Source organism: Leuciscus leuciscus (genome assembly GCF_965113295.1).
Source record: "Leuciscus leuciscus genome assembly, chromosome: 14".
NCBI lineage: Eukaryota > Metazoa > Chordata > Actinopteri > Cypriniformes > Leuciscidae > Leuciscus > Leuciscus leuciscus.
Genome location: NC_138738.1, coordinates 17,799,268 through 17,812,207, shown reverse-complemented (window position 1 = coordinate 17,812,207; position 12,940 = coordinate 17,799,268). Strand labels below are relative to the sequence as shown.

The 12,940-nt window shown below is 38.2% G+C and overlaps 3 protein-coding genes across 5 annotated transcripts in view; 1 reads left to right on the top strand and 2 right to left on the bottom strand.

The window, feature by feature from the left end:
• Nucleotides 1-1,144, bottom strand: part of nme7 (NME/NM23 family member 7) — a 35,842-nt gene extending 34,698 nt beyond the window's left edge. The window contains exon 1 of one of the 2 annotated variants that reach the window (XM_082190371.1): nt 874-1,144. In XM_082190371.1, coding sequence (XP_082046497.1) covers nt 874-876 — 3 coding nt within the window. In that variant the 5' untranslated portion in view covers nt 877-1,144. The remainder of the gene's footprint in view (nt 1-873) is intronic. The other variant, XM_082190370.1, reaches the window with a different exon arrangement.
• Nucleotides 1,145-1,202: 58 nt separating this feature from the next.
• LOC309514200 lies at nt 1,203-5,428 on the top strand. 2 transcript variants are annotated; one of them, XM_082190375.1, is made up of 8 exons: nt 1,203-1,500; nt 1,575-1,642; nt 2,373-2,545; nt 2,632-2,735; nt 2,817-2,978; nt 3,862-4,067; nt 4,859-4,932; nt 5,012-5,428. In XM_082190375.1, the coding sequence occupies exons 1-8, from the start codon at nt 1,429-1,431 to the stop codon at nt 5,071-5,073; spliced, it is 921 nt and encodes a 306-aa protein (XP_082046501.1). In that variant the 5' UTR covers nt 1,203-1,428; the 3' UTR covers nt 5,074-5,428. The 2 variants fall into 2 exon arrangements, with proteins under 2 accessions (XP_082046501.1, XP_082046500.1); XM_082190374.1 differs by having other exon boundaries at nt 1,205-1,500; nt 2,629-2,735.
• LOC309514197 (basic immunoglobulin-like variable motif-containing protein) overlaps nt 5,140-12,940 on the bottom strand; it is a 9,226-nt gene continuing 1,425 nt past the window's right edge. Inside the window, exons 2-10 of the mRNA XM_082190369.1 lie at nt 12,604-12,940; nt 11,606-11,735; nt 11,440-11,535; nt 11,103-11,207; nt 8,602-8,696; nt 8,213-8,345; nt 7,273-7,356; nt 7,096-7,192; nt 5,140-7,003 (exon numbers count right to left, since the gene is read on the bottom strand). The exon at nt 12,604-12,940 is cut by the window's right edge and continues 232 nt beyond it. Of these exons, the coding sequence (XP_082046495.1) occupies nt 6,710-7,003; nt 7,096-7,192; nt 7,273-7,356; nt 8,213-8,345; nt 8,602-8,696; nt 11,103-11,207; nt 11,440-11,535; nt 11,606-11,735; nt 12,604-12,940 (1,371 nt within the window). The 3' untranslated portion in view covers nt 5,140-6,709. The remainder of the gene's footprint in view (nt 7,004-7,095; nt 7,193-7,272; nt 7,357-8,212; nt 8,346-8,601; nt 8,697-11,102; nt 11,208-11,439; nt 11,536-11,605; nt 11,736-12,603) is intronic.

Below are 12,940 nucleotides of genomic sequence, written 5' to 3'. Positions count from 1 at the left end.
GGCATGGGGATCTAAATGAACATTCCAGCACAACACAATCACTGTTCTCCTGGTTAATGATCCTGGCCAGATTGAACTAGATATAGCTGGGCTTATCTGCCACTTCTAACACTATGAAAAATAGGGCTTTCCTCTCAGAGCCCTTCTTGGAAGCTGAGACTTTCTCAGACACCTGCTGTTGCCCTATGCTATCACTGCAAACATTTCATGCTGTCTGCATGGAGATGGATCAATGTACACTACTTAAGGAGACAGAATGCGAATTGGAAAATAAACATAGCGTAGGAGTACAACAGAGCAAGAAAAATGATGGTCAAAGTATCCTGTTACCCACAGAATAACAAAGTTTAGATTGTTGTGCAAATGACACTAAAAAAGCATATTATTCCACTCAGTGACATTAGAGCTTTTGATTAAACTAAATTGTAATTTCAACTAAATTTCAACCTTCCTTCCGCAGGCATATACTGACATCTAGTGGTACATTAAATGAGAGCATTCAGAACGAAAAAAACTGCTGAAAACGAGTTTACAAATGATGCAGTTACAAAACTGTTTTGTTTTCTAACTGATTATGAAGTGTCTTTATTTAACTGGGATTTAAATAGCCAAGATGCTAGTGTCAACTTTCTCTTGCTCTATAACAGACCAGATTACAGTTTACACGAGAGGTTAACGTTACATGCTATATTTTATATTTAGTGAACACAACACGTCTCAGTGGATTATGTGACATGTAACGTTATTTCTTTCAGTGGAAAAAAAATAAACATTGTTAAAAAGCAACAAAAAACAACAACAAACATTCATGAGTTCGTTTTTTTAGTCTATGGTTCAGTCCGTTAAGACTGGAAAATATATTCTTTCACTTACCATGTCTGAATTAAGTTATTAAAGGAAAGATAATGTTGTTGATTGTTGTTTAACAGACGGTTGATTGTCTTGCTTTAGCCTCGCTGTTAAGTCCCATCACCATAGCAACAACATCAAACGCCTACCGCCAAATAAAATAGTTAAACATATCTCATGTGAACTCGTAACTATATTCCGTAGTGTTTTGACATTCGGCTGACTTGGATATTTAAAGCCTGGTGAGTATACAGACGTTTAGGGAACGAATAGTTTGCTTCAACGATTGTCTACAGTAACCCGGAAGTAGTCCTTTCTGACCTTTTACCGCCAACTGACACTCGCACATGGGTTTGTTATGGTGTGGACTTTGACACTAGTTTCGCTGTCACTAGGATATTTTTGACAGAATTGTTAAGCTATTGGCTACAATTTAACACGCTTTTAAAATTGGGGTTAGCTTAAAATATTGCAAACCTTTCACAATATAAGACAAAGGTTTTTTGTAATTTCATAAGTAATTTACTGTTTAGGTGAGGTTTATAGTTTGAGGAATTTCCACTAACCACAGCAGTTAAAATGGATCCCAGTCCACTCATTTTAGATGGAGGTCTTGCAACAGAACTTGAAGCAAGTGGGTTCCAATTACAGGTAGGTACTAATACTATTACACAGACTTATTGTCACTAATCATAAGTTTACTCACGCATATATTGTGTTTGCAGGGAGATCCACTGTGGAGTGCAAGACTTCTGCATACAAACCCACAGGCCATTAAGGACGTACATTACAGGTAATTACAGGCTTCATTATGTTCTGTAACTGGGTGGTCATGCTGTGCACGAAGTGTGAAACATTGTATAATGTTAAAAATATATTGCTTATAATTACTGTATATTTATTATACATACAGTATATGAATAAGAAGCCTGAATTTATTTGATAAAAAAAACTGGAAAAAAACAGTAACATTGTGAAATATTATTACAATTTAAAAAAAATTGTTTCTATTTTAATATATTTTTTGATGATACTTTTATTCAGCAAGAAAAATATAAAAGGTGATAGTAAAGGTTTATATTGTTAGAAACGATTTTTGAATAAATTCTGTTTTATTCATCAATGAATCCTGAAAAAAGTATCACAGGTTCCAAAAAAACTGTTTCCAACCATAATAACAGTATCAAATAAGCATATTAGAATGATTTCTGAAGGATCATGTGACTGAAGACTGGAGTAATGATGCTGAAAATTCAGCTTTGCCATAAATTAGGAATAAATTACAATTGAAAATATATTAAAATAGAAAACAATTAATGTTGTAATACTATTTCACAACATTACTGTTTTTACTGTATTTTTGATCAAATAAATTCAGCCTTGGTGAGCGTAAGAGACTTCTTTAAAAAAATTCTTACCATAATTTATTCATCTTTCAGTTATTTGGTATTTCTGAACGCCTCTATTCTATGACAAGAATTAATTCATATTTGATGAATGACTGATCTGACTTTTTAAAATAGATTTCTTCAAAGCGGTTCTGATGTCATAACAACAGCCACATATCAGGCCACCATTGAGGGATTCGTGAAATATCTTGGTCTCCGGCCTGAGGAAGCGCAGCAGATGATGATGTCAGGGGTTCAACTGGCAAAAGAGACAGTGCGTGAGTTCATGTCTCATTCACCCGAATCAGGTGTGTGCAAGTCTAACTTCTGCTAAATCATTAATTTGGTCAAGTTTCTGCTGCACAAATTCTAAAATGAATATATCCCCTAGAAGACAGAAGAGAGCCTTTGGTTGCAGGCTCAGTGGGTCCATATGGGGCCTTTCTACATGATGGGTCAGAGTACACAGGGGCCTATGAGGACAAGATGACATTGGAGGTAATGAAAGATAAAGATCTTTGTCCGCCCAAGCTGCCTCCTCACAAGAATATCAAGTGCATGTTTTCTCTTTTGTTTTAGGAGTTGAAAGACTGGCATCGTCCACAGATCCAGTGCTTAGTAAAAGCTGGAGCTGATCTTGTTGCCATGGAGACCATTCCAGGTCTCAAAGAGGCGGAGGCTTTGGTGGAAGTACTCAAAGAATTTCCCGAAATTAAAGCCTGGCTTTCGTTTTCCTGTAAGGTGACTGATATTAAGCTTTTACATAAGCTTTCCTTGAATTACAAATACCGCACATATGATATGCAATGATAAATTGCAACACACTTGCAACCATTTATGTGATTAAAACAAGTAAGAGTGTGCTAGACATTGCTATTAAAGGCACAATATGACACAAGTCATCCAGCTTTTATTAATATATGATATTCTAATATCGATCTAGCTTACTGCAATGTGCAACAAGGGTCTCATACCAGCCACCGAGTAAACACAGAGTAACGTTATAACATAACTTTCAACACACTCAAATGTATTTTTAGTATGATTGTTTTGACCAAGTAAAATAGTGCTGCGTTACCCCACAATATTCATTTGTCATATAAAGTGACCTGTATGAGTAGTAATTCAGCACTTGTGGCTGTTTCATTAGAATGAAATAAAATAATGTGAATTTAAGTGATCAAACGTAACTGTAACAATGTTCAAGTTCGGGGAGGAAGGTGAACGTTAAATGTAACTTTAATTGTTAAATATGCATAAACAACAAAATAAAGAGCGACAGAGGCCGACTGCTGCATATAAGCATAATAAAAACAGCAATGTAAAATGTTGCTGGCTCTCGGCCCGCCCTGCTTCATACCGTTAACGCAGTAACTTTAACAGATCTTTAATACATTAGCTCATCCATGAACCCAATGTCTCCCTGAGTTCCTTCGGATTGCTTTCCATTGGCCGTGGAGGTGAGGAAGACAACTCCCATGATTCCACACTCATTCATGGCGTCATCAAGCTACACCTTTGTTGTTGTTTTTAATAAGCGACCTCTAGCGGTGAAACTTACCGTATTGTTCTGAATATAATATTTTTCTTGGAAATACATGTTTAATGTAATAATGTGTTTCAGGACATTCATAACATTTCAAGCGGGAGGAGCTTTTCTGAGGCGGTTCAGGTGGCCTGTAGGTCCACACAGCTGGTTGCTGTGGGCGTGAACTGTTGTCCCGCTCCTTTGGTGAAACCGCTTCTAGAGTCAGCCAAGTCACACAAGAAAGCAGATTTGAGCTGGGTGGTCTATCCTAACAGTGGAGAGAGATGGGACCCCAAGACCGGGTGAGATTAGTCAATAATTGTTTCATTTATCTTTTCATTTATTCAATTAAATTGTTAGGGTTCCAACATTCGTGGTGATCATTAAAATGATAATTTCCAGACATGAAAAAGACATAGACATTAATATTTGATTCCATTTCATCGCATATATTACATATATTAAAAATCGTTTTTTGTGAATGTAATGTCATTTTTTATAAGAAATTTTTATTTAGTAAGGATGCATTTAACTGATCAAAAGTGACAGTAAAGTCTATTTAAAATAAATGCTGTTATTTTCTATTGCTCAAATATATCACAGTTCCCACAAAAATATTAAGCAGCACAACTGTTTTCAACATTGATAATAAACAATGTTTCTTGTGCACCAAATTAGCATATTAGAATGATTTCTGAAGGATCGTGTCACTGAAGACTGGAGTAATTGATACAGAAAATGTAGTTTTGCCATGACTGAAATAAATGACATTTTAAAATATTAAAACAGAAAAGCTATTTTAATTTATCATTTCACATTATTATTGTTTGTCCTGTATTTTGATCAAATAAATGTAGCCTTGGTGAGCATAAGAGACTTCTTTCAAAAACATTAAACATTCTTTCCGACCCCAAACTTTTGAACCGTGTAATTAAATAAAACATTGTAATAAAATAATCACAAAAGACTGCAAAAGTCATAGAAATTGATTGGTCAAAAGGTATGGGAACCCTGAATTGATTTACTTAGATCGTGTCTGACACAATTTGTCTCAATAGTTTCATTGTGTAAGGCTGTTCTGAATCTATTTCAGATGGATAACGGAAAAACAGATGTCATTTGCCAAATTAAGTCTCGACTGGAAAGAACAAGGGGCTTTGTGGATTGGTTGGTATCGAGTTGCACCAGTTAATACTAAGACTTGTTCTTTACTGTTGCGCTGACTCACCAAGATTTCTGTTAACAGGTGGCTGCTGCCGTGTTGGTCCTGCTGATATAACTGCACTGAAGCAACAGCTACATGTATAGCAATGACTCATCATGAAACATGACACCGTTCACATCTAGTTACCTATGAAATAATGCACCGATGTGTAAGAAGGTGTATAAATATTTTATTTATAAATAAAAATAATACCAACACTAGATGACTAGACATTGAACATCATACATTAGGTGTCGCTGTGTTAAAGGAAGAACACAAATCACAATGCACATAACATGGAAGCAATCATGCAATCTTAGCTCACAGCGTTGCACAAAGAACGTGATTGTAATCCTTCAAGTTAGTATTTACAATAAGATAGCGCCATTTTAATGGACTGTCACTTCACTATAACCTGAATCTGATCCACTGACACATTATTAAACAGTCTGATATCTTCATGATAACTTAGTTTGTATTTTTTTAGACTTACACTAATAAAACCATTTTGTGTAGTCTTCATAAAGAACAGTCTTCTATGTAATGTTCAGAGCATTCTGTGTGCACTTTACGCAGATTATTCATTTTTAAGTCCATACCATCCTCCAATTATCTACCATCAGTAGCATATAGTATATATATCCACCAAATAGCATATACGTAACTAAAATGGAATGATGATTTTGATCAGAAAATCAAATATTCACTAAATGCTCTTGGTACACTTAAGGTGCATGCAGTCACAAATTTCTGCGAAATTTTGCAGACAAAAAAGTTTAGCAATGTATGTCGCTTTACTCACGCTTTAACGTCGCTTTGAAACCAAGCAGCTTTCTGTTGGTCATTGAATCCTCATGACCAAGTTAAACCATTTTATCGCTGTCCTCTGTCGCATCTCGACCTCTGTTCCGGAGGCAAATTTTGGCGAAATTTCGCAGGCAAAAAAGGCCCATTGTCTATAGCTCACACAGAAGTCATTCCATGTGATCAACTTGAACCCATTGTGAAGACTACATGGGTAAATCTTTAGCCCTCACGCAAAAATTAGCTACACAATGGTAAATGTGACCGCACTATTTATTTAATGATTCATTTATTCACAATGTGTTTAGCAAAGCAGCATTAGAAGTGACTTAACCTCTTCTCGGAGAGCCATTAAGTAGTATTTTTTAATCCCACAATGGGGCAGACGTGGCCTAATGGTTAGAGAGTCAGATTGGTAACCCGAAAGTTGTGGGTTCGATTCTCAACACCGGCAGGAAATGACAGAGGTGCACTTGAGCGAAGCACCTAACCCTCAATCGCTCCCCGGGCACCATAGCAAAAATGGCTGCCCACTGCTCCTGTTGTGTGTGTTAACTACTCACTACTCCTAATGTGTGTGCACTAACTTGGATGGGTTAAATGCCGAGGACAAATTCTGAGTATGGGTTTCCATACTTGGCCTTCACATGTCACTTTTACATTACCAAGGCCTGTGAAATTTGATTCACATTGCTGTAGAATGGTAGCATTACAAGATCCTCCCCCAACGAGAGGTTATCGTTCCTTCCTTATGGGCATCAAACCAGCATTCTTATGGTTACCAGCCATACCTACTAAGCAACACCATTTGGCTTGCAACCGCATCTATCATATCTAACCTTTCACTGTTGCTAACAACCTGGAGAGATAAATATTCTTGTTTTAAACTGTCGAAACCCAATTGGCTCTTCAGGAGGAGGGTTGGAGACTTCAGACTTAGTCAGTTATGTCTTCATCCAGGTCACTGTCAGGAGAGCCTCTGTGCCTGTACTCTGCTGTGTTGGACAAACGCTTCCAGGCATTGTCGGACTTGTTCCCCGTACTGAGGGACCTACCCAGACGTTTCACAGCTCGCTCCTCAGAACTGTCCTCTGTCACAGCTTGACCTCTGTGTTCTGAAGCCTGATGGTGGAGATCATGCCTCAGATTTTCTAGATTCAGTGCCCATGGTCCCAACTTTTGCCAGTTCACTCTCTGGAAGGCCATAATGCAATGCAGATTGCCTCCAACCTATAAAAATATTATTGAAATAACAAATATGTGAAACAATTCTAATGTCCAAATTATTGTAGAAGTACCATCACCATACTCAACTCGCTTACCTTCTTGGTTTTGCGATACTGAATGCCTCTCTCTGTATGACGAATGTCCAAGTATTCTGGGTTCTGAGTATTCAGATCCGTCACAATATCTGCCCATCTGATTAAAAATTAGGTTAGAATGTGTGCGTCATATTATAATTTGACCAAGTACTACAATTCCATAAAATGAACCATTACTTTTTACAGTGGATTGCAGGGTGTTTCCTGCTTGGTTCGCCAATGAGAATCCAGTGTTCCATCTCATTAAGCGGCAGTGACCCCCTGTAAAAAAAATAATAAAGAAATGAACTTTCTTTCTTAATTAGAAGAAAAAGAGTTAGTAATTTTCCTCTACACTTTCATGACATTTCATATTGTAATACCAGTGCTCAATAATAAGGATGGCCCAGGGTCAGTGTGAGAGGTTTTTTGGACTTTTGGTGGATTGTCACTAATGATGCCTTCACGTGCTTTCGGAATTATCATAAATACAAGTTTCCTAGTTAAAAATTGGACATGAACGCCCTCTCAAGTCGTATTTACCACCGGGAAGCTCGGGGATCATTTTGAAAAAAAGTAATATTGTAAAATATTACAAAACTGTAATAGTAGAAAATTTAAAACAACTTTTTATTCCTGTGATGGTAAAGCTAAATGTATTACAGCTAACAGTGTCATATGATCCTTTCACAAATCATTAAAAATTCTGATTTGGTGCACAAGAAACATTTATTATAATTATCAATGTTAAAAACAGTTGTGCTGTTTACTATTTTTGTGGAAACTTTGATACATGTTTTCGAGATACTCTGATGAATAGAAAGTTTAATATAACTTACTTAAAAACATATTATAACACTAATTTCTTAACCCCAAAATTACTGAACAGAAACATTTGAACGAGAATGTACATATGTTTGTTTGCATTAAAAACCTAAACATTTGGCATTCAAAAAATGAAAACAGTATATATAAAAAATAAAACTTTTTTGTGTGTGTGTGGCAAGTAAAAGCTTGAACAAAAAAAAGGGGAAAAAATAGGCCTGAATGCATTATTTGAATTTTTCTTACAACCATAATGACCTGAATTTAACAAACATGAGAATAAAATGAAAACCAAAGTTGCTGTATGTTGTACCTGTATGCTTTGGCTGCTTTTAGTGGTGTAGCTTCATAGCCCACAGGGCAAAAGTAGTGATTCTGACAGTGGTAAATGTAGGCCATGGATTCATCTTTGAGTCCCTGCGTCAGCTTCAGCAGCGCCCCCTCAGCTAGAAGGAACACACATGCTCTATAATATGCAACTCAAGTATTTTCATGACAGAATAATATTCCTTTATAATAGATAAACTGTCTATATCTAAACCCAAACATAAGATTAAGAAAATATCAGACTCGATTATTACATTTTAACTACTGTCTGCTGACTCTGCTTTACAAACTAGATCAAAAGAGTATTTGTAGAACAATATGCTGTTGCAGCCTCTGATATGAACTGTTATGAAAAAGGATTCAGAATTCACACACCTGTCTCTCCTGCTGTCTTGTGCTTCCCATGAGGTTTGTACAGAATATAAGAGCATCCCCGGACACGAAAATTGTCGTTGATTTGTCTGAACCATCTGCACCAATATAAAAATACATATTGTACACAAAAAATCAAAGTTTGGGGTCAGTACGATATATATTTTTAAGAAATTAATACTTTTATTCATCAAGGATGCAATTAAATTGAACAAACGTGACAAAGACTTTTACATTGTTAAAAAATATATATTTAGAAATTTCAATTAATCAAAGAAACCTGAAAAAATGTATCTCGGTTTTCAAAAAAGCAGCACAAATGTTCTCTATCAATACGGTTCACTTGTGTTGCGTCGCTAGACGAGATGGGGGGAAAACTCCTTTTTCTCAGACTGTTGAAGCCTTACTGAATAACACAATGAAACTGCAATAACGCAATTTCATGAAGTGAAATTCCCCTTCTGTCTCAGAGGGGAGAGGGCTGCATCCATGCGGGATGCAGCCCTCTCCCCTCTGAGACAGAAGGGAGCACGCATCCTGAATTACCTCGACGACTGGCTTGTTTTAGCCCAGTCGGAGTTAGACACTCACAGATCCTTGCCCAGTCGGAGTTAAACACTCACAGATCCTTGCTCCTCAGCCATTGGGAATGCCTGGGACTCAGGATCAACTTAGCAAAGAGCTCACTGTCTTCCAGCCAGCGAATCGCTTTCCTGGGAGCAGTCCTCGACTCGGCCCAAATGCATGATCAAACGAATCATGAAGGACAGACGCACAGTCCTTCTGGTGGCCCCCTCTGGCGGACCCAGCCTTGGTTCCCCGAGTTGGCCAATTCCCCTGAGGAAGGACCTCCTTTCCCAGGCGAAAGGAATGATTTGACCAACCCGAGTTGTGTGCCCTCCATGTATGGCCCCTTAATGGAAACTTACGGACCTCCTAGAGAGAGTCCTAAACATTGTCTCTGAGGCTAGAGCCCCAATCACGAGACACCTCTACTTCCTTAAGTGTTCTGTTTTCTCTGACTGTTGTACAGTCCGGAACAAAGACCCAACTTCCTGTAACATACCGCTGGTACTGTTTTTCCTACAAGAGCAGATGGACACGGGCTGCACCCCTTTTACGGACACGGGCAGCCATAGCAGCATACCACGCTCCTGTGGCCGGCCAGTCTCTAGGAAGGAACAACCTCCCTTCAAGCCGCTACAGTTGGCCGAGCTGCAGCCACTTTCGCTTAAGACCGCTCTCCTGTTAGCTTTAGCATTGGCCAAGCCATTGGACCTAATGACTGCAAAGTCGTCCTCAAACCAAGACACGGCTATGTGCCCAAGGTGCTACTAAGATGAGCGTGAATTACACTTACTCTGCCCCGTTCGGGCCCTAATGCTGGGGCCACGCCACAAGACAATCCGACAATTCCCTTCCGACAATCCTAAGTGAAGTCCCAATTATCTTGATGGTTCTACAGATTATCTTATTAGATTTTCCTGTGGTATGACATGTGTTAAGAGTGACAGAACCTGCTCGGAAGAACGTCGGAGCCGACCCGATCGCGAAACATGTTGAATATTTACGATCTGAAATCCTGATGTGGCAGGGGAACCCCAAGACAAGGTGGAATGAAACGATACCCAAACAGAAAGGAGCAAATACCTTGCCCTTGCTTAGCCCTACTGCCCTCTAGACCCTTATATACAAGTGTCTTAGACTGGGGTCTTAGAACGATTGTTGTTCTGCAATCATAGCACGGCGTGATTGGATTAGTTACCCATTGCAATACAAGTGAACCGTATCGATAGGGAACGTACTTGGTTACTAACATTACGGGAATGCGTATTGTGTAACTAGCCGTGCTATTATGCTACTAGGCGTTCGTCACTTTAGTCGAGTTGATCTCAATCCTATGGCGAGATGGGCCCATTTTATAGACGGATGCTCCGCCCATTCTGGCGGGCTGCGGACATTGGTTCACGCAGGTCCGCTGCATCGCCATAAATTCGTGCAGATTACACTGCTCAGCCAATAGGCTCATGCTTTGGCTTGTGCAGTTTCCCTGCGTTATTCAATAAGGCTTCAACATTCACAGAAAATTTAGTTTTTCCCCCCATCGCGTCAATACTCGTTCCCATTATCTCAGGGAACCGGGGTTACATTAGTAACCGGGTATGTATTCAACACTGATGATGATATTATAATAATAAGAAGAAGAAGAAGAAGAAGAAGAAGAAATGTTTTTTAACATATTAGAATGATATCTGAAGGATCATGTGACACTTTTGACTTAAGTTATGATGCTAAAAATTAAGCTTTGCCATTTTGTCATTTTAAATTGTAATCATATTTCACAATATTGCTGTTATAACTCCATTTATATCAAATAAATGCAACTTTGGTGAGCACAAGAGACTTTTTTCCAGACCCCAAACTTTTTAATGGTAGTGAATGTATTAATGTATGTTAACACATTTTGAGAAACTGTTAAAATGCAAAAACTACAGTAAACTCACCGCATCAGAGTGGCATTGCCGGTGAATGGCCCAAACTTGATGTCTTCAAACGGAGGCTGGAAACCAAGTATATTCAGGGCTTCTTCTTGAGAAATAGGTGGGAGACTGAACAAATTATTCCTAAAGGTTACTCTTTGCAATTTCTACCAGACCAGATTAGAAGATCTTAAAATAGATCAAGTGAATGTGCTGTTTTTGCTCCTAAAAATACATATTCCTTGGTATATTTTTTAACAGTGTGTCAAGTCTCATGCATTAAATCAGCAGAGGCCGATCCAAAAATTATATCATTTACAATATGAAATTAGCAAGCTGTTGATAATTTTCAGCAACACACCTGCCTGCTCCTAGAGTACTGTAGAGAAAGTTCCAACAAGAGACAAGTGAAGAGATTCCACACGATGTTTTATACTGGGGTCGGCTGATGCAGTACCTTAAACATCAGAGAGGAGTGGTTAAACGTGCACTTTTTGAGTCTCATTTCTCATTCATTAGTGTATTACCATCTACGGAGGTCCAAGACTTTTCTCTGTTTGATCTCCTCCAGAGAGGCTTGTGGTGGGAGATCTTGCAGGTTTCTGCTGAGCCTGTCAGACGATTTCATTTTCTTAGAGTTGAATTTCTTTAAATTACCTGAGGAAAAACACACTTAATCCTTTAAAATCATTCTAGGTAATATATTGTATATTAATATATATATTATACTCATTCTGGTTCAAATTTACACTCGCTTATCAAGTAGAAGAATTTGTTTCACTGACTGGAATATATAAAAGACCCTTAAAATGCAGTGAATAATGGCTTAGCGGGAGTTTGGATAAAGTTAACTCAATGTTAAGCTTCAGTAAACGAATGTAGAGAGCATGATTATCATTCTGAATCTGCCCTGTGTACTTTGTCTTAGCAAAGATTCCTCAGATCAGTAATTCCAGTCTAACCATTTCTAGGATCTGTTTGATCAGGCACTGAGTGATGGCACACATCCAATGCATTCTCTCTATAAACGCTGAATCTGGGAATAATTACAAATTAGTTAGGTGAAATCCATGTGACATAGTCACTTGTGTCAGTGCAGTCATCACTGCAGTTTACATAAATCACAGCAGATGGTCAATGAGCTCATTTTCCTGGCATATTTTGCTCAACAGCTTGAATAAAAATGACCCTGACATTTTTGTAACTTTTCAGATTTCACTATTAGTTTACTGATAATAAAATTATTGTCATAATAAGCTTAAACATTATTTTCAAAGGATTCTTCAATGTGATCTGTGGTCTACGGCAAAAATTCCCAAAACATAATGCCCTATCCTGACCTGAAATATATAAGCAGCTTTATATTTTCATTTATTAAAACCAACTTATATTGTGAGAAAAATATTAAATGTTATATTATGAAAACAACCAAATCTAATGTTTCCTGAATTAAATGATTGAAATGTTTGAAAACTCCTGGTCAACAGTATGTGGATATCTGTGATAATTTTAGAGGGACTCATACTTGTTTTGGTTTTCCGGGTTAAAACCACATCAAAATCAGAGGTGTCAATCTCCCAGGCCAGCACAGGCTTGTTGCTGGATGACACAACCTCCATATCACAGTTCCCATCTAAAGACACACTAATTCCCCCTGAGTGACACTGGGAGGGGGTTGCAGTGTTAGTCTTGACTAATGATACCCCGGTGTCTGGATTGGTTGGTGGTGCATCTTCAGATGTGACGATGGGTCGGGCTCGGTTGAGCAGAGCATAGTCCGAGCAGACGGTGTAGAACTTCTCTCGGGAGTGTGTTACAGGGCAGGTCCAAGGAAGCTGGAGCTCTGCGCTGGAGGCCCGTCG

Bases quoted from the DNA above. Each gene is read 5' to 3' on its own strand.
- LOC309514200 (XM_082190374.1), top strand. From the start codon at position 1,429: ATGGATCCCAGTCCACTCATTTTAGATGGAGGTCTTGCAACAGAACTT. The intron at 2,546-2,628 runs GTGTGTGCAAGT...TATATCCCCTAG, and splicing joins GTCTCATTCACCCGAATCAG to AAGACAGAAGAGAGCCTTTG. The intron at 4,933-5,011 runs GTTGGTATCGAG...TTCTGTTAACAG, and splicing joins ACAAGGGGCTTTGTGGATTG to GTGGCTGCTGCCGTGTTGGT.